The following is an 18,341-nucleotide window of genomic DNA, read 5'->3' as shown; positions in this document are numbered from 1 at the left end:
ACATGGACTAAAGTATAACTAGGCGAAGGTGCTGGTCAAGCCACCAGTTCATCTAACCTGCTTTAAAACGTACCTACCTTTCCACTAGAATGATTTTCTGAAGTATTTAACCCATCTGTCCAATTATGTATGTGTGTGGCAAATTCCTTGACTCTCAGATACTTGCAGGAGAGTAGCTTGCAGACAAATGAATCTCTCTGAATGCTGTTATGCATTTAGCTTGCCTGGTGAGTCCTAAATGTATCGAATCCTTTTGCTCCAGTCTGTTATATTGTTTAGCGCAAGGACCCTGGTTTACTATGTTTTGCAGAACATGTGCTGTATATACAGCCATTTTCTTTTGTTTGCCTAGTGTATACTTCAATTTATTCTTATATAGTAAAACTGGACACAGTAGAAAAGAACAAATATTTTCTGCACACCCTCTGTAACTTGTTCTTTCTTAAAGCTTTCTTTTTCCTGACTAAGTAATCCTAGCGTGTTCAAGTTTATTTTGTATGTAAATCTTCCCATGCTACCAACCACTTTCCTTGCCCTACTGTGGACTCTTTCATCTTAGCTAAATTTCTTTTACATAAGGATCTCAGATATGTGTGTAGCATTTATTCCATATAAAGTAATTATAATATAGGCTTTTAAGATCAAAGAACTTGTTTGTCTGTATGGGTATAACTATATGTAAACTTGAGGTGCTCTGGAAATGATTAGTAATATTTTATCTACTCAAGAATCCTGTTGGACAGCTATGTTTTATTACACTAACCATAGTAGATTTCTGTGTTTTTTTTCACACAGACCATTTTAGTACAGATTGTCATATATTGTAGTATTGAGCGCATATGTAATTTGAAGGCTAACCTCTGTTTCATTATACTTCAATGAATACCAAAGACATCTACTAATCTCAACAGGATTAGCCAGGATCTGAGGGCTTTATCAGAACTGACCTTGAGATCATCTTCCCAATATGAAATACATTTGCTTTAATTAACTATATTTTTGTGTGTGTTATTCAGTGCTTTAGAGAACCTTCTTTTTCATCCCTATTTGTGCCTTTTTAAAAAAAAAACTCTCTGAGCTGCCTGTGCCATTGTGGATACTCTTGCCAGGCTTGCATAGCAGGACACTTGTCTCCTCCATTTCTTCCATACCGTCAGTGCTCATCATCCTGTAAATATGCACTAGTGTACAACACAATGTCCTTTTTTTTTTTTTTTTAAGCTACAGTCTTCAACTTCATTTGGGATCTTCTGAGGGAATTCCAATCACTTCTGAAGAACAGAAAGAGAAGATAACACACAAGATTTCCACTCAGACGCATGATTCTGCAATATTAACCTCAATTCTCTTTGTCATATTATTACAAAACCAGATCATCAGGAAGACTGATGACTTTTGCTATTACTGTGATATCAGTCACCAGAGATGTTTCCCTCAAGCCCTGTCTTTCCCTAGAGGTTTGCCAAAACTGTCATGGACTCCTGCCTTGCATTGCCCTTGGGTTTCTCCTCTCCTCAGACTTTTCTTCAGTGTTCCAGCCAGAATCAGGTTTGCCACTTCTCCCTCGCAAGAGAAAAAAAAAATATTTTCATCATGATCTTCCTTGGTTTTCTTAAAATTAATTTTCTCCCTGTTTGATCAGAGTGTCACGCTTAGGGGTCCTGAAATTCCAGAGGTGGGATCTAGCTGCCTTAACATTAAGTATCTCATGTGCCTTTTGCATGGGGCTAATGTGGGCTCAGTCATACCTCCAGGAGTGGTGATTAAGGAGCAACAGCTACTTTGTAGTATCTAAAATGACATTGGACACCTGAGCTTGGCAGCTGAATCCCACTGTAAGCCCTCAAGTCACTTGCACAATCATAGACGTCTAGAGGAGTTCTGGTCAGCAGCTGAGACATCCACATGGGGCTGGCAGATGTGACAAAGGACTTAGAAATTTGTGGTGTTCTGGAGTGGCAGTTAGAGGTTAGGCAGAATACCCAAAGAGACCCTGAACCTCAGCATAGAGGCAACTTAATGAAGATCCAAATGTCTCTTGAGTAGATTAGCAGTGTTAACATTTAAGGTTTGAGAAGTGTTTGTGAAACTTTAGTAATCTGTTTGGTTTATTGCATTTGAGCAATAGAACGTGTAACAATGTACAAATTCTCTAAGAAATACAAATAACTTCTCTAATACTTAAGTATGATTAGATTTTAATTTCTGAAAATGTATTTTTGCTCCCTTGAAAAATTAGTTTTGATAGTTTGTTAAAAGCCTGAGCTTGAATATGTGGGAGATTTATTTTTCACAGTCATATGTAGATATCTACCCTAGGGGAAAGATAACTGAGTTAATAAGGAAAGAAGGAGAAAGAATGCTTTAAAATGTACTCTTTTCTATCCTGTAATCTTAAACAAGGAATGTGTCATTCTAGAACTTTTTAGCTTTTGATGTTTCTGTATGTTATAGAGGTAGGTATTTCTATAACATTTCTAGAACTCTATCACTGTTGTCAGCAGGTACCCATGCAGGTTTGATTGTGTTTTAATACATAGTGACCTTAGAATGAATGAGTGTTCTACCTACACAACAGGATAGAAATAGTTGGGGGGGGGGGAATTATAAATATCTTCTGTACATACCTAAAGTCAACACTGATTTCATGTCTACTCTATTAGTATAAGAGTAAAGTCATTAAGCTTGGAAGTGACAGTAAAGCCTGACGATCACCATCTGATAGAAAATGCAGGAGAAGAGTGACAACCATATGGGTATGTGTCTCAGTTGTTTTCTGTATTGAGGGGAACAGCATAGTTTTATCCCTATGGTGTAAACAGAAGATGGAGCCTACTAATCCATTAGAGCTATGTGAATCCCTACAAGATCTGTGAAAGGGTAAAGATAAGTGTAAATGTATGATTTCGACTATATCGTGTTCTATTATTCTTTTAAAGTTGAATAAGTAGGTACTTTCTTAGCAGCAACAGTCCCAGTTTCCTTTCTTCACTTCTTAATAAGAGGTGCACAAGTAATGCTAAACATTCTGCCATATTTCGCAGGGTGAAATGGCCACCCAACTGTGTCCAGTTCTGGAGCCCCCAACACAAGAAGGACATGGACCAGTTGGAGAGGGTCCAGAGGAGGGCCACGAAGATGATAAAAGGGCTGGAGCACCTCTCTTATGAGGACAGGCTGAGAGAGTTGGGGCTGTTGAGCCTGGAGAAGAGAAGGCTCCGGGGAGACCTTATAGCAATCTTCCAGTACCTCAAGGGAGCCTACAAGAAAGATGGGGAGAGGCTGTTCAGTAGGGCATGTTGTGATAGGACAAGGGGTAATGGTTTTAAAATAGAGGGGGGTAGATTTAGATTGGATATTAGGAAAAAAAATTTTAACAGTGAGGGTTGTAGAACACTGGAACAAGTTTCCCAGAGAGGTGGTGGAAGCCCCATCCCTGGAAACGTTCAAGGCCAGGCTGGATGAGGCTCTGAGCAAGCTGATCTAGTTGAGGATGTCCCTGCTCCTTGCATGGGGGTTGGACTAGATGACCTTTGAAGGTCCCTTCCATCCCTAACCATTCTATGATTCTATGATATGCTAATACAAAGGAATGCTTTCTTTAAAAATTGTTTTGGAGCTGAAATTAGAATACTAGGCAACTTGTTTGCACTACATTCTTAATTTCATTTTTGTTTTATCCTACGGCAACAAGCACATTTATTTTACAATTGACATATTAAAAAGACTAAGTATTTTTGTCCTTAAGTCTTGAAGTAGTTGACCACTCATGATATAGTTTCATTGCATTATATTGGCAGATATTTTTCAGTCCCTGTGAATAAGCTCAGCAGAAATATATATAGGCCCAGATTCTTACGACTCTATAAAATATATGATAAAGAGTAATTCAGAGTTAAGGGGCAACTGCCCAATATTTACTATGCATTGAGAATGTTTGCCAATGGAATTAACACAGATCGACAGTGTACTATAGATGCACCCCTTAGCTTTTCTGTAACTTCACTATATACTGAAACCCATGGCTGCATTCAGTGGTATAAATTTTTAAATTGAGATTAGAAGCAGAAACCAGGGTTACTTGACCATGTATGCATCCATTTTTACACCAGTGTCTTTGCTTATTCCAGAGGACTGTAAGAATTGCATGATTTACACCATTTTTTATCATTGTTTTCTTTTCTCTTGGTATCTGTCCTTCCTAAACTTATAATAAAGTTTCAATTTAGTGCCATGAGTGAAGGCTCTTCAATTTTATTTGCTTCATTCAGTATTTATTTCAGATTGAGCAGTTTCTATTATTACTACTGCTATTATTTCTGTTGATATTGGTATTCTGCCCAATATCTCTGGAACATGAACTGTTCATAGCCAGCAGAGAAGCAGCCTCAGCACTGCCTGTCAATCTTAGATAAAAATAATACTAAAATTAAAAATGTTTTATTCCTATGCTTGTCTTTCTTTTAATAGTTGATTCCTTGTGGGTACTGGAATATTTACTACCTTGCCCTTGTCTCTGTCTGAAATGGTGTTTCATTTAAGGAATCTCAATAATTTTAACAGAATGCTTATTTAGCCATAGATACTTTGTCAGAAATAAAGCATTACACAGGAGCTACAGATGAAGGCATGTTGCTGACTTGTTTATATGTATTTTACAGACCTTTAAGACACTGTATGATGGCTGGCTGAAGACAGAATTTAAGTATTAGCACTTCATACCTAGTATGTCTGGGAAACAACATAAAGGTGTGCTTGTATTGCTGTAGATCTGTACATATTACATTGGATCAACCACAGGCAAAAAGAACAGTACAGATGAGCTAGCACAGGAAGAGCAACCGCTGTCCAAAATCTTCTGGTAGGACTGTTTACTGAGATAACTGCAGTGAAATCACTGTTTTAATTATGTAAGACAGGAAAAAGCAGCAGCTTGCAGTATATGAGCTTCACACTGGCAAATTTTCCGATCAGCAATAGCAAAACCTTTGCCTTTGTAGTGAATTCTCCTTCTATCTGCCGTATAAATCAGGCTACATTGAGAGCTGTTGTCCAGTTGATAGTATTCCGCATCTCTTATCAGATGTGTGTGATCCTTTTTTCTAATACCTCTAGAAGAGTCTGAGCTCTTGCATGTTCTACTGAGATCAAAAGGTAAATTACCATTTGACTGGTCTTTTCCAGTTAGGCCTTCAACTTCTGTAGCACACTGACTTGCCTGTCAACGTTCCAACTGATTGTCAGCTATTCTACTGCATTGTTTTTATATTGATATTCTTAGGTGACAATATGGCAAACTTAGTGATTTGTTACTAATGGATCTGTAGATATTTTTTCAAGGCCTTTTGATTATCACTCTTAACCGTTATTCATCTTCAAATCACTCACTCAGTGCTGTATATAATTCCTCTTTAGATTGACTTTATCTATTCAAGTATGATTTTCTCTTATGTCCTTCATTAAGCCAACAGCAAGTTAATGGAATAATAACTGCGTTTTCAGTAACACACTTTTACTGAGAATATGTATGCTAAATAAAAAAAATGTGCACTGGAGGAGTAATAAAGTAGTGACTTCTACCTACTCACTTACCACCTGATTTTTCCCCTACTTCAATTTCTGTTCCTTTTGCTCTGTTTCATGACAAATAATGTATTTTCTATATGTTTCATCATTCTGCCACCCACTTATCCACCCTCTCTTTCACAACTTTAAAAAAAGAAAAATACATGTTTTACAGCTGATTTGCTTTGCAATTACATTGCACTGAGTTTTTCAAATGTTATATGATAACATTCAGATCATATAGGGATGTTAGATACAGAGATGCCTCTGTAGTTATTTTCCAAGCAGTATTTTCTTTCTGTGACATTTAAAGCCAGAAATGCTGGTCTTTGCTTTGATTTTTTTTTTCCTTTATGCAAAGGTAAATATGCTTAAGCTTTTAATTCTGTTTAATATTTCTAAAAATATTAACACTTGGTTTTGCTTTCCTGCAGGCTCCTATATCCTTCATTAGCAGTCTCTTCTCTTTCAACTGGTACATGAGTTTTTCACAGTGAGTCACATTTTGGAATGAGTCATGTGCATATTGATTCAGGGAGACACATAAGCCTGTCGTTAAAATGAGAAATCCCATTAACTTAATTGGAACTATTAATATGCTTAAACTTCAGGATTTGGAAATTGTTACCAAATTCCTGCATTTTTGCACAGTCTACATTTATGTATACCCTTTTCACATACCAGCTTAGGTCAAATCTACTATGCCTGTGGGATGGATGCATAGGAATATATTTCTGTAGCATGGAGTGTCCGTGCAGTCTATATAGCTTGATGGGTTGAATTCCGTCTTGGGGCTTTATGCTTCAATGTGCTAAGTTCTTTTTCCTTGGTCAAGCTCAGCACTTTGTGTGCTGATATATCAAGTGCTTTGATTTTAAGGATTTGAAATTGATACTAAGTGTGCAAGTAATCTAGTTTATGAGGATTAGGTACACGCTCAAAGTTAGACAAGTGCTTAAAGGACAAGTTCACTTTATTTTACCTAATGTTAAGAGGGAGAAATTTAGAAGGCAATTCAATTCTTCCCAAACACAGGTGTTAGGATGGAGTAAATGAGTTGTGGAAGTGCCTATATTTTCATGCATTAAAGACAACTGGTTTAAGCAAGAGATTAAATAATCCAGAAATTAGTTTAATCCCTAGATTAAACAAATAGATCAGATTAAATGCTTAGTTTTCGAACATTTCAAACTAGTCTAAGAGAATGATGTTCTAAGTTCTTTTTCTGTATCAGGACAAAGTAGATTGCAACTTCAAGCAGCTAGTACTTCATTCTGTGAATTTCGCACTGAAAAACAAATGCAGTATATGCTTCCCAAGACACTTAAAAATGAAAATTCTATGGGCTCCATCTACTACATCATTCTTATTATGGTTAAATTATAATTACTCAAAGCACTTAGTGTTCCATTCTCTGCAGATTTTCAATTTATTGAATTTTCTGTCATTTGAAAATCTTCACCCACATGGCAAAATTAAACAAGAGTTAGAAAAGAGTTTAGAGGCTTACTGAAATACATTGAGGTGTCTTTTGCTTTGCACTTAAGATATGCATACAAAATATCAGATCACTAAATATGAGTATCCTAGTAGTGGCTTTTATATATATTGATGAAATATTCTTCATATGAAGATTACCACAGTCAGTTCAAAAGCTTTTATGTTTAATGAAAAATCAATTGGGCAAGATCAACCTTTTTATTAACAGATAATGCTCTGTTGATGGGCCATTTTTCTTTTATAGTTATTTTTTAGCAAATGAAAAGCTATCTTAAGTCTTGAAAAATATTAATTCCTTTATCGATGGAAGAAAAAGTATCATATACCATATATATACCTGGTATTTCCTGATTAATTGATAGCTTGTTAGGGTTTAAAATCCTAAAACTTCTGTCATATTGTATGTATGCATTCTTTTACGAGAGTAGTGCAAAGATTCAGAATTGTCGTAATTGTCGTTTCTTACACGCAAGGATGAACTGAAAAATTGAAATATATGACCTTACTTTGAATACACATTCAGATGTATTAAGTCATTTTATAATCTCACTTTTACTTATAGTTTTGGCTTTATTCAGTGTACACTGTTTTTCCCATCTAGTTCCAGGGTAGATTTACAGCATACCGTCATATCCTGCTCTGAAGACAGAATGACTTTAATTTCCGGGGTGCTCATCATGATAGGTGTCAGTAGCACATGCCCACTGAGGGGCAGTAACTACACATTCATGTGTTTTTCATCACATATGTGAATTAATCATGTTTGCCTAAAGTTAATGCATTTTACTCTTGTTACATGTAGTCAATTACCATGACTCTGCTGACTTCAAGTTACAGTAATTTCTTCTGAGATTTAAACATTACTGTGCTTGAGCTCAAAGCGTGTGACTGCTTCAGACAAGTTTGGGGTTTTTTAATGCAGCCCTAGTAAAAAAATACTATCACATGCAGCTTGGTTGATATGCAGTGGTGTAGAGGTCAAGATTTTCCCTGTCTAGGACTGCTAGAACTCGGATTTTCAGAGCACTTAGTCTTGCATACCACTGAAAATGGTCACAGAGTATCTCATGCTGATTTCTGATGTAGCCTGGCACTTCTGCAAACTAGCCTTCACAATTTCAATACAGCTAGGAAATAAGGAACACAAACTTAGTGACCATCTCAGAGAAGTTTAAATGACGTATCCAGCGTCCCACGAGGATTATGGCAGTGGCAGGTACAGAGTGCACTTCTCCAACGTTCAGCTGCTTTCGCTACAAGACCATCCTTGTCCTCCTAGTATTGCCTTGCTGAATACAGGAGGTGCAATCAAACTCTAATCAGACTCATAATGAATGAAATTATGAAAGAAATGTAAACTAAGAATGTGTTTGTGAAAGAATGCAGATGAGCACTGTAAGGTGGAGGACAAGATAATGAGGATGGAAACAGACAAACAACCAAGCAGGGAGAAGGCTGCCTTGGGGGATATAGGAAAGGTCTGCCCAGGCCACCAAAATGTTTTACTGTTGTTCATCTGTAAGACACAGCATGTGTCTCATAAATGAGGCTCCTCCTTGTCAGCATCCTTACTGAATCCCAGAAGGGTACATTTGGTTAATGCAGGGACCCTGCTGTGGAAAAATAGTAACTAATAGTGTTACATTTCATGCCCAAATCCTGCTTTTATTCTCTTCTGTATCCATCAGGCATTTTGCCCTGGGAGCAGCCTGGGTAGCAGCAGGGGGAGCACTGAGAGCGCAGGAGCGATCCCAGCTCCACTGTCCCTGGCTTGGCTGCCACAGGCCTTGGGAACAGCAGCGACAGAGAACACCCTGCTCAGCCTTGTTTATAGAGGACATTCAGGAATGGTTTCCCTCTTTATTAGTTCTTAGTATAACACAAAATAAGAATATTAGACAATAGAACTGCATTCTTTTACTTTTGTTTCGTGACGTAATTACATATCCTTTGGGTGAGGCAAAGGAGAGGTAGAGGCGTGCCTCTGTAATCCAGTGGTTAGGATCATATGAAATACTTGCATGGTCCTATGTCTGACAAACTGTTTCTTCAGAAGAAACCTCCTACTGGCTTCATTGTTCCAGATTGAGTGATAGCATTTAGTTTATCAGATGTCTGGTTGCTTTCTACCTTCCATAAGCAGATTATGATTGCTTTCTGGATTTTGTCTTTGCTGGTCCATTTATAAAAACATATTTTCTTATGTCATGTGCTGCAAGATAGATGAAAACTTAACATTTGTATCCAGAACTATGATGCAGTAGCAAATGGTAAAGGTCCCATATTTTTTAATATCTTTTGCAGTTTTCCTGATCCTATGTTGCTATATCGGATACTATCTGAAAGGGTATTTGCAATGCTTCTGAAATGGATGATAATTATGCAAAACCAGAGATACAAGAAGTAAAGAAAGATTTTTATGTTTAGTTTTAAATTTCACTGGACTGCCAGAGGAAAGTCTCATCTATATCCTGAAATGAGGGAAACAAATCACATTTTGCCTAGCAATGGCTGCTTGCAAATATCAAGGCAGAAAGCAGACCAATTTTCATTAAAAACTGATAAAAAGAGGGAATAAAAGGAAATAAGAGGTTTTGTATGACTTACTGTATTCATAGAGAAAACTTGTCTAGATAATGAGGTCATATGGTAGTCAGGAAGTCATTAACATCTGTAAAAAGGCAAGGCCAAAACTTTATGTATGTTTTATACATGGCATAAATCTTCTTGAGCTGTGAACTTGGTAGCCTTAAGTAATAGTTAAGATTAAAGGTGCTCTCTTTTTCTTTTCCTGTTGACTTTCAAGAATGGAACAGTCTTTTCTGCTTCTTTTGTCTATACTCGTCATTCTGTCTGTTGCTAAATATTGACTTGTTCTCTTAGGTCAAGAGAGAGATGTCAAGTTATTGTGACAGCCAATCTAATGTGCATACATATACCAGGAGAACAAGTAGGCTGTTTACAGAAGAGAATATCCTTTAGTCTCACATATCCCACTGGGCAAATTCTGTGTAGACTGAGACATGAAGAAGACAACTTCCATACCTACATTTTCAAAGGCATAATCTAAATGATCACCTGATGTGAAAATCAGAGGTGATGTGTCAGGCCCAGTAGAGTTTGAGGAAAACTTGCTGCTTATTGTAATGGTCCAATATCCTTACACTAGATCTCACTACTCCCTTGCTGGTATTATTATTATCTCTTTTTTTATATAGAGAGAAATTATATTGCTGGTCTCTTATTGCTATAAGCAATTTTTAATTCTTAATTCAGTGTTCCAGTAAAAATCAGAACTTTTATTAAACCTTTTATTCTCTATCAATGTATTCTAGTTTCCCTACCAATTTTTCCTTAATATATTTTATATCTAATATCTTTTAAGGTTTTTTTTCCTCTCTGTTTTGTTTGAGGATATATGATGCTTATACTCATGTCTCTTCTAGCTTAGGCTTAGTTGGCCTTTTTGAAGCTTGATATTACAGTTTGTTAACTTCACCATTTCATAATGCCAAATTCAATTAATTGAGCAACTGTGATCTAGGTGGCATTTTCTAACTACATTTACTTTTTTTTTTTTTGAGTTAAAGCAGGCATGAATAAAAGGTTCTTGATTGTTTCTATTTTTCTTTAAGTGACAGAAATCTCTTTCTCTCTCTTTATTTATTTATTTTTTTTTTTTCTGAGAAGTGGGCATAAATAACTTTGGTTTCATTAAAACTCTTCCCACAGGGCTATTTCAAGGCTTCCCAGCAGCACACACAGAATTAGATTTTCATGTCCAAAGGATCTCTGAGGAGGCAAAATTAAATTATATAAGAGAACAGAAAAATGAGGGAGTTTTGGGAAAGGAATAAAGCCTGGGAAAGAAAATAGCAGGAAACTGGGTGGTCTGAGTTGGGAATTTTATGGGCTTGTGTGACAATTTGAGGTCTGTGGATTGATTTTAGATCTTTCTGTATCTCACCTGTCTCCTCCAGGTGCATCCCACTCCCCAGAGTATGCAAACCCACTCTACCCCATTTGAGGGACTTCTGATGCCCCTTTCTCTTATGCAGCTATTAACTCCTTTGCTTCTCTTTGTAAATGCAGCTCTCTCCCTGCAGTAACTCCCACTTGTCCCTTTGTACCTGTTGTCTGGAAAGAACTGGGCTTCTGGCAGCAGGGATGGATGAGAAAGGGGATAGGGATAACTTCTTCTTGACCCTTCAAATACATACCTCCTAATGCTTCCTTTTTAGTCATTTATCAGTAGCAGAAATCTGGGCAAGAAGACAGAAATCAGTCATTAAGTATAAAAAGAGCCAGCTCTACTCTGCAGTAGTCTGTAAATTAACCTGTATAATGTATTTCATACCTGGATTGTCTAGTTGTGTAAGAGTAGTAGTCAGTTTATTCCAGTAGTGTGTCTAATGAACTCTGGCATTGACTGCTCCTATTTTGAATGATCAGGAGATATATCTATATAATATTCCCCATTTTTTTTATATTGAAAACATTAATTTAAATTTGTGTGATTCTCACTCTATTTTAGGCTATTTATATAGAATAAATCTAATGAAAACTATACAAGCAGAACGAGAGTTGTGTATTTCTTCTATTGTTCAATAATATTTTTGCTGTGATTTTTTTCTACTCTGTTCCTGTAATGGCTGAATACTCACATGTTCCTCCTTGAATGAGTCAAATGTATTAGAAGGAGGTAGATTCAGATTAGATATAAGGCATCTTTTTTTTACAATGAGGGTGGTAGAACACTGGAACAGAGGTGGTAGATGCCCCATCCCTGGAAATGTTCAAGGCCAGGTTGGATGGGGCTCTGAGCAACCTGATCTGGTTGGAGATGTCCCTGGTCCTTGCAGGGGGGTTGGACTAGATGATCTTTGAAGGTCCCTTCCAACCCAAACTATTCTGTAGTTCTATTGATCTTCCTTCAGTTGTGTTAAAAATATCTCTTTGATATTATGTGTGTGTATTTTACCTTTAGAAGGTGCATTGACTATACTTTTGCAACTTTTGTTGTATTCATTCACTTACATTGGCTTGTAAGGTTGCAGCTAATGTGTGTTACCTGCTTTCCTGTACCTAGCACTGCTGCAGTTCTTTGCTTTTTGCTCCAGGGGGCAAGAAGCACTTTACTCTCTGGTACAACAATTCTGAGATTGAAAATATAAATGCAGTGCAACCACCACGGAGGATGGCATCATAAATAGAAGGGAAAGACCTGTAGTCTGCTTCCTTTGTCTATGCAAATGTATAGCAATAATAGTCCTTCGCGACCCACACTCTGCAGAGTTAACCCGATCCTTTTAATAATCTGTGTAAGAATATTTGTTGCTATGGCAACATATTCTGTGATAACCACTTGACTGTCAAAATAACCTCATGAAATATCATGCTAAGAATGTTTTAGAAATTGACTTTTAAAATAAAAAGTAAATAAATCCACCTAACTTTAGACGATTTGGCTAGGTTCATGAAGTCTGCAACAAGGGAACAACCATTTTCTAGCTGAGGGGAATGAGACTAATAGCAATGGATATATCGTGTTTCTCATATCGTGTTTTGGTGAGTGAGATAAAATAGAATTTAGAAATATATTTTCTGCTTAAATTAATGGTACACCAACCACATCTGTGTGGTTAGTACAAGAGTCAAAGGTTAAATGATCCTCAGATGTTACACAATTTGAGTTAGTACCTGTCTGTGTGGTGCCTTTGCTTCTTCTAGAGTTTCTGTCAGCTTGTGTTCATCTTCAGAACTGCTCCTGTTTTTCCACTTCTTTCACCCACTACTTTTTCTTCACCTCTGCATTCCCTTTCTTGCAGCAGACTCCAAGCGTTTTTAAAAATTCTATTGGCTAAAATAATCTGCAGTTAAGTGTTTGTTGATTTTTTTTTTTGTGGTTCGTTGTTTTTTTGTTTGGTTTGGTTTGGTTTTTTTTTGTTTTGGTTTTTTTTTTATTATTATTTTTGTAGCAGTGCTTTAGAGCTAATGTTGCCACCAGATTAATAGATGTGCTCAGCCATTGTCTCAAACAGCATTATGTTGGTCAGGCAAAAACCCAGCCACTTCTGAAAGATTGTTCAAGATAAACATTCCTAAAGACAGTATTTAATATCTGAATATCAGGTAGGCTGCACAAACAAATGTCAAGCAGGCTCGAGCAGCTATTACGTATTCCACTTTAATATGAGTAAAACTTACTTTTTTTTTTTTTTTTTTCTTTGCTGTCATAATTTTCTTTACACGAGACTTTAAAAATAATTCATTACTGGCTTAGTTTTTCTCCTTCTCTTGAAATCAATAAAAATTGCCACTGCAATTCATTCAGTTGGGGTGGACTATGCTGTGAAGCAAAATAACACAAATAAATGGGAAATGTCCACTCTTCCTGTTTCTGGCTGTCACAAAAAATTAGGATACTGGTTTCAGCAAAACCCAGCATTGTTCTTTTACCACCGAGGCCAATAAGGAAGCCTTAATGCTCGCAACTGAACTTTTCCCTATACTTTTCATCCTTCTAGCTGATGAAAAAAAAAAAAATAGGTCATTTTAAAATAATTTTTTCTGCCTACAAAATAAGCTAAAACATTTTTTTTATTGGTAAATATAAAATAAAAATTAAAGCCTCATATTTTGGCTGAATTTATCTTTTTTTTTTTTTTTTTTTTTTCTTTTTTTCCTGCAAAAACCTGGACTGATCCAGGCAAATGTAATACAGCTGTACTTTTATTTTCTGAGCACAGCAGATGACTATTAGAGCAAGATCCCCTTAGCTTATATTATTTCTTTCTTGGGGGTAGTATTCTTTTTTTTTTTTTTAATATAAACATTAGTTTTTATTCTCTGTGGGACTTCCTAAACTTAATGCTGTTAAAGCAAATTTTAAAGTAAAAAGAATTTGAATTTGCCAATTACTTAATAAGGAAGAAAATAAATACATGTTTTTAATGTATGATATTATATTCACTCATATATAAGGAATAATTGCAGATAGGTCAATATGCACCTTCCTTAGAAAGTGTGATTTTTGTACAGCAGATTGACAGTTGAGTAGTTCCTGTGTACTAAAATCTCAGTTTATCTTTTAGAATTTATATGTAAGAATCTTTTAAGTTCTTTTCATTAAGTAAAATGTTTCTTCACAGTAGATCACTGTGTTTAATTTGAAAGTACTGTTTCCTTATGCACAGAGGCCTTCTTCAACATGTTTATCACCGAGAGAGGAAGAAGATGATGATGCAGGTGAAAATACTTGTGGTCCTTCAGGTTTATGGGAGGCATTGACACCTTGTAATGGATGCAGGAACCTCGGATTTCCCATGCTTGCACAGGTATATATTTACCTTTTCATTATAAAACATTAAATATAGAAGAGCTGCTTAATCTCTTCTCTGTCCTACCTGTAACAGTAATTTCTAGTCTTGCTTTATTCCCTTCAAAATTGTTACCTTCTGTCTTCATTTTAACTTCAAAATCCAGTTTTAAAATTAAATGTCAAGGTTCAGTCTTCCTGCTGTAATACACATTCAGATGAATTTAAAATTGAAACTGTTTTATGTTTTTTTACCCATTTTAGGTATTTTGTTACCCCCATGTAGGTTATTTTGTTGCATAGCTTTCTCTTCTGATTCAGTCTGGGAAATACATTTTGAAGAAACATAGTTTCCTTTGGGATAAGTACTCTATTTTTGACCAACTTCTAATTAATATAATGACATCTGAGCTACTTTCTAAATAGAATTAGTTGAGGACATCATACATAACTCAGCTGATGTAAGAATATAGCCTAAGACTTCTCTTTGAAGATTATGTAAGTTAAAAAAGAAGTCCCCAAACACTTTCAAATGCTTATGATAATACAGAGGAGAATAAATAAAAATGGGCAATATACTTGGGTCTGAGTCCCAACAATTCTCAGAGCAGACTGGTCTGCAGTATCCACCAAGGCATGCCAACAGCTGCGTCCTGAACAAGTGATATTGTATTGCTACAGAACAGGATGATGCTTATTGCTGCTTCTGGATCTCCCTTGTTTTCTCCCCCCACTGTAGTTGTTAAGCAGTCTCATTTCTGTAACGTTTTTCCTGCACTCTTCTTGTATCATTGAATGGAGGCCTGCCAAATTTCTGTTTAAAATGTCTGGTTTTTTCAGTTGCATCCTTAGTTGGCAATGTATTTAAATAGCTTTGTCAGATTCTTGTGTACCAGATTGGAATTACGTATCCTGTCTCACCACACTTTATACACTGTTGCTTTCATGCTCTGCTTGTAGGTTTTATTCCCTTTAGTCTCATGGGACTTGCACCTGTTCGAAGTCAATGCTCCAGCTTCCACTGCAGTCAATGGAAGCAGGATATGGCAGCTAATGTGCTTGAATAACAATGAGCAGTGCCCTGTCTTTTTGTAAGGAGCTTTTCTGTTCCTTTCTCCTTTCAGTAGCTGTTTTCTGCTTCGTACTATCTATCATTCTAGGCATTTGGCAAGGTGCAGAGCTGTCGGAATGATCCTGATTTACAATAGGAGTGCCATAGTTACTAATTCCTTATTTTTAAGAATTTCTTTAAAAATATTTCTTAAATGGATCTTTTTGTATTTAAATATGTATCACTTATGATTTAATTATTGTTAAACTTTCCTATGATTAACATATATGCCATTTTGAAGTTATTTCCTAATTTTAAAAACATTTTTGTTTTTCTTGTTTCTTTTTAATATAAGTTATATGTAAAGTGTGTTATAAAATTGAGGAATGCATTTGAAAAATAGAGTAAAGTTAGCTTTGGTTGGTATATGTTTCCTTTTATAAAGAGAGATTCATTTCAAGAACGGTGTAAGTTTTAAGGTAGTGGCAGCTGAATTAGTTTTATTCATTCTACTTAAATTTTAAACTCAACCTTACAATAGCTCGTCTTTCTTGCTCTGAGAACTAATAAGATTTTTAATTGTGGGTACGAAAAAAAAGAGTATATTTATTCTGTATTCATGAAATGACAAATCACCTTTCTAGATTGTTTCCCTCCATAAAAACTGAAGACGGAGATAGTTTTGGTTTTTAGTTGTTTTTATGGAAGAAAGGAAAGAAGTAAAATAGTGAAACATTTCCAAATTATAAACCAGTGAATTCAGTGTATGAAGTGTTACCATCACTGTATGCAGTCTTTCAAGCTGTTAGCTAATCTGTTGGATCTTTCACATTTACTTCAGAATGAGGCAGAGAACATCTTGTTCTAAAGGATCGAGAACACAAATGATTTATTTGAATTTTTAGATTAAGACCAATATCTTCAATTAGTCTAACAAATTATTACAGGTATAATCTGTGACAGCATGTTTTAGGTAAAAGTACAAAAATGTATTTCTGACTCATGTCAACCCACTAACACATCAGAAAGTAGAGACTTCATCATGAAGAAACAAAGTGATAAGAGTACTTGACATGTCTTAAAATCCATACCCTACTAAAGATTCCAAAATAGGGAAAAGGGTCTATGAATTACACTTGAGCACAAATTCATTTCTGCCCTTCTTTTATAGTTAAAAATATATTTTACAGTTATTTAAATATAGAGTGTTTACACATCAAAGGAGAACAAACATTAAAAAATGATTCTTGATTTATATACATTGTTAGAGGTACAATGGTAAAATGAAAGTGAATTTTAGGTGGGATTATGACAGCGTCCATTTGTGACCTAATGAGCTAACAATTTTTAATATGCCTAAGAAAAGAGGAGTTATCTCCTTCACAAACTTACTTTCTTTATTGCAGCTATGGAAAAAGGCTTGGCTGGAGGTACTTCTGACATGTAGTATGCCATTTCTGTCTGTACTGTGCTGGGAAGTCTCATTATAGAAAGGGCTGTTGTAGAGAAGTGTCTGTGTAAATTGGTCTCCAGATGTCATTTAAAACCCAACTTAGCAGTAATACAGAGGTTCTCAGAATAAGCAATTCTCTTTTGCAGTCTCACAATTGGTGAAATCCTGGAAGAGCTTGATGGAAAAATCTGTCTTGTAAAAATTTCAGGGTTTTAGAAAATGCACAGTTCTACATCAGAATGGAGCTAATAGCAGTCTTCATCCACTCCCAAATACCCAGCTTGATTTTGGGAGACTGAAATTTAAATGCTGCTGCTTATTTTAGCAGAGTGATTTCCATTTGTAGGTTACGATTTATGGTTAATGTGGGGCCATTGCTTTTTTTTTTTCTTCTGAAATTGGTCTTTCTTTTTGGGCAGAAATTCCATACTTGGTAAAACTGATGCACATTTTTGTGAAAAATGTTGACTTCCATAAATGTGTATTTTTATATCTGAAAAAAAATCTTTCTTGGGAAATTTCAGATTCTGTATTTTCTTACTGTCAATCAGTACAAAAGTAAGACCTTTTTTTTCCCACCTGTATAACTGAATAACTGTCTTGTACAGATTCCAGAATTTCTAATAATCTTAAATATCAGCACAGTTCTGAAAACTTTCAAAGATTTAAAACCCCAAAACTGCTCCTACAGCAGTCTCAAATTCTAGCATTGCAGGCTTCACTGGAAAGTTTACTCTGCAATGTCTGTTAAACTGAGACAAAGCTTTTATAAATCGTATGATAGTACTAGACCCTCTTCCATGTATCTCCAGTTCTTGTAAAATCTTCCTGCAGTATCTACCAAGATTTTTAATGCTTTAATGGTTGCATTTCTGGCCATCATAAAAATATGATACTGATGAACATTCTTCCTGTCCAAGAGCTGGAATAAAAGACTATGATATTTCATATATAGTTTTGTCTCAGAGTAGCCACAAAAATAGAAATTATGTGACAATGTATAACATTTAGTTGGAGATCTATCTCTCTGCTGTAGGTAAGTACTGGAAAGAAAACTGAGGTATGATCCTTAAAAAATATTTTTGAGCAATGCCTGCTAATGATAAAGCTGAAAGCATTGTAGTGTCATTATTATTGACCATTTTAAATGAGGAATCAGTCAAGAGACTGATAATTCAGCTAGTTTAGAGGTAGAAATAGCATAATCAGCTTTGTATGTATATGGGTAGTTACAGTTATGAGGATTTCCAAAGAAACACAGCCTGCCAGGACAGAGTTCTGGAGATAGCTGGGTTGAGATTACAGCTTTTTAAAATGCTATTCTTGAAGGAGTCACAGCACAGATAGTGAAGATGTAGGAACAGGGGCTTCAGCACAGAGACTGACCTTAACTACAGACCTACTGAGACTGCTAGCCACAGAGTCCGATTGCAACACTCTACCACCACGTTGTC

The 18,341-nt window shown here is 35.9% G+C and overlaps 1 protein-coding gene across 2 annotated transcripts in view; it reads left to right on the top strand.

Moving 5' to 3' along the window:
- Positions 1–18,341, top strand: part of ANKS1B (ankyrin repeat and sterile alpha motif domain containing 1B) — a 444,690-nt gene that overhangs the window by 93,543 nt on the left and 332,806 nt on the right. For both annotated transcript variants that reach the window (XM_086750799.1, XM_086750791.1), the window contains exon 9: positions 14,262–14,402. In XM_086750799.1, the coding sequence (XP_086606925.1) occupies positions 14,262–14,402 (141 nt within the window). The remainder of the gene's footprint in view (positions 1–14,261; positions 14,403–18,341) is intronic.

The sequence above is a fragment of the Chlamydotis macqueenii genome, chromosome 1 (assembly GCF_036417535.1).
Source record: "Chlamydotis macqueenii isolate bChlMac1 chromosome 1, bChlMac1.mat, whole genome shotgun sequence".
NCBI lineage: Eukaryota > Metazoa > Chordata > Aves > Otidiformes > Otididae > Chlamydotis > Chlamydotis macqueenii.
This window is presented reverse-complemented; position numbering and strand designations above follow the sequence as displayed.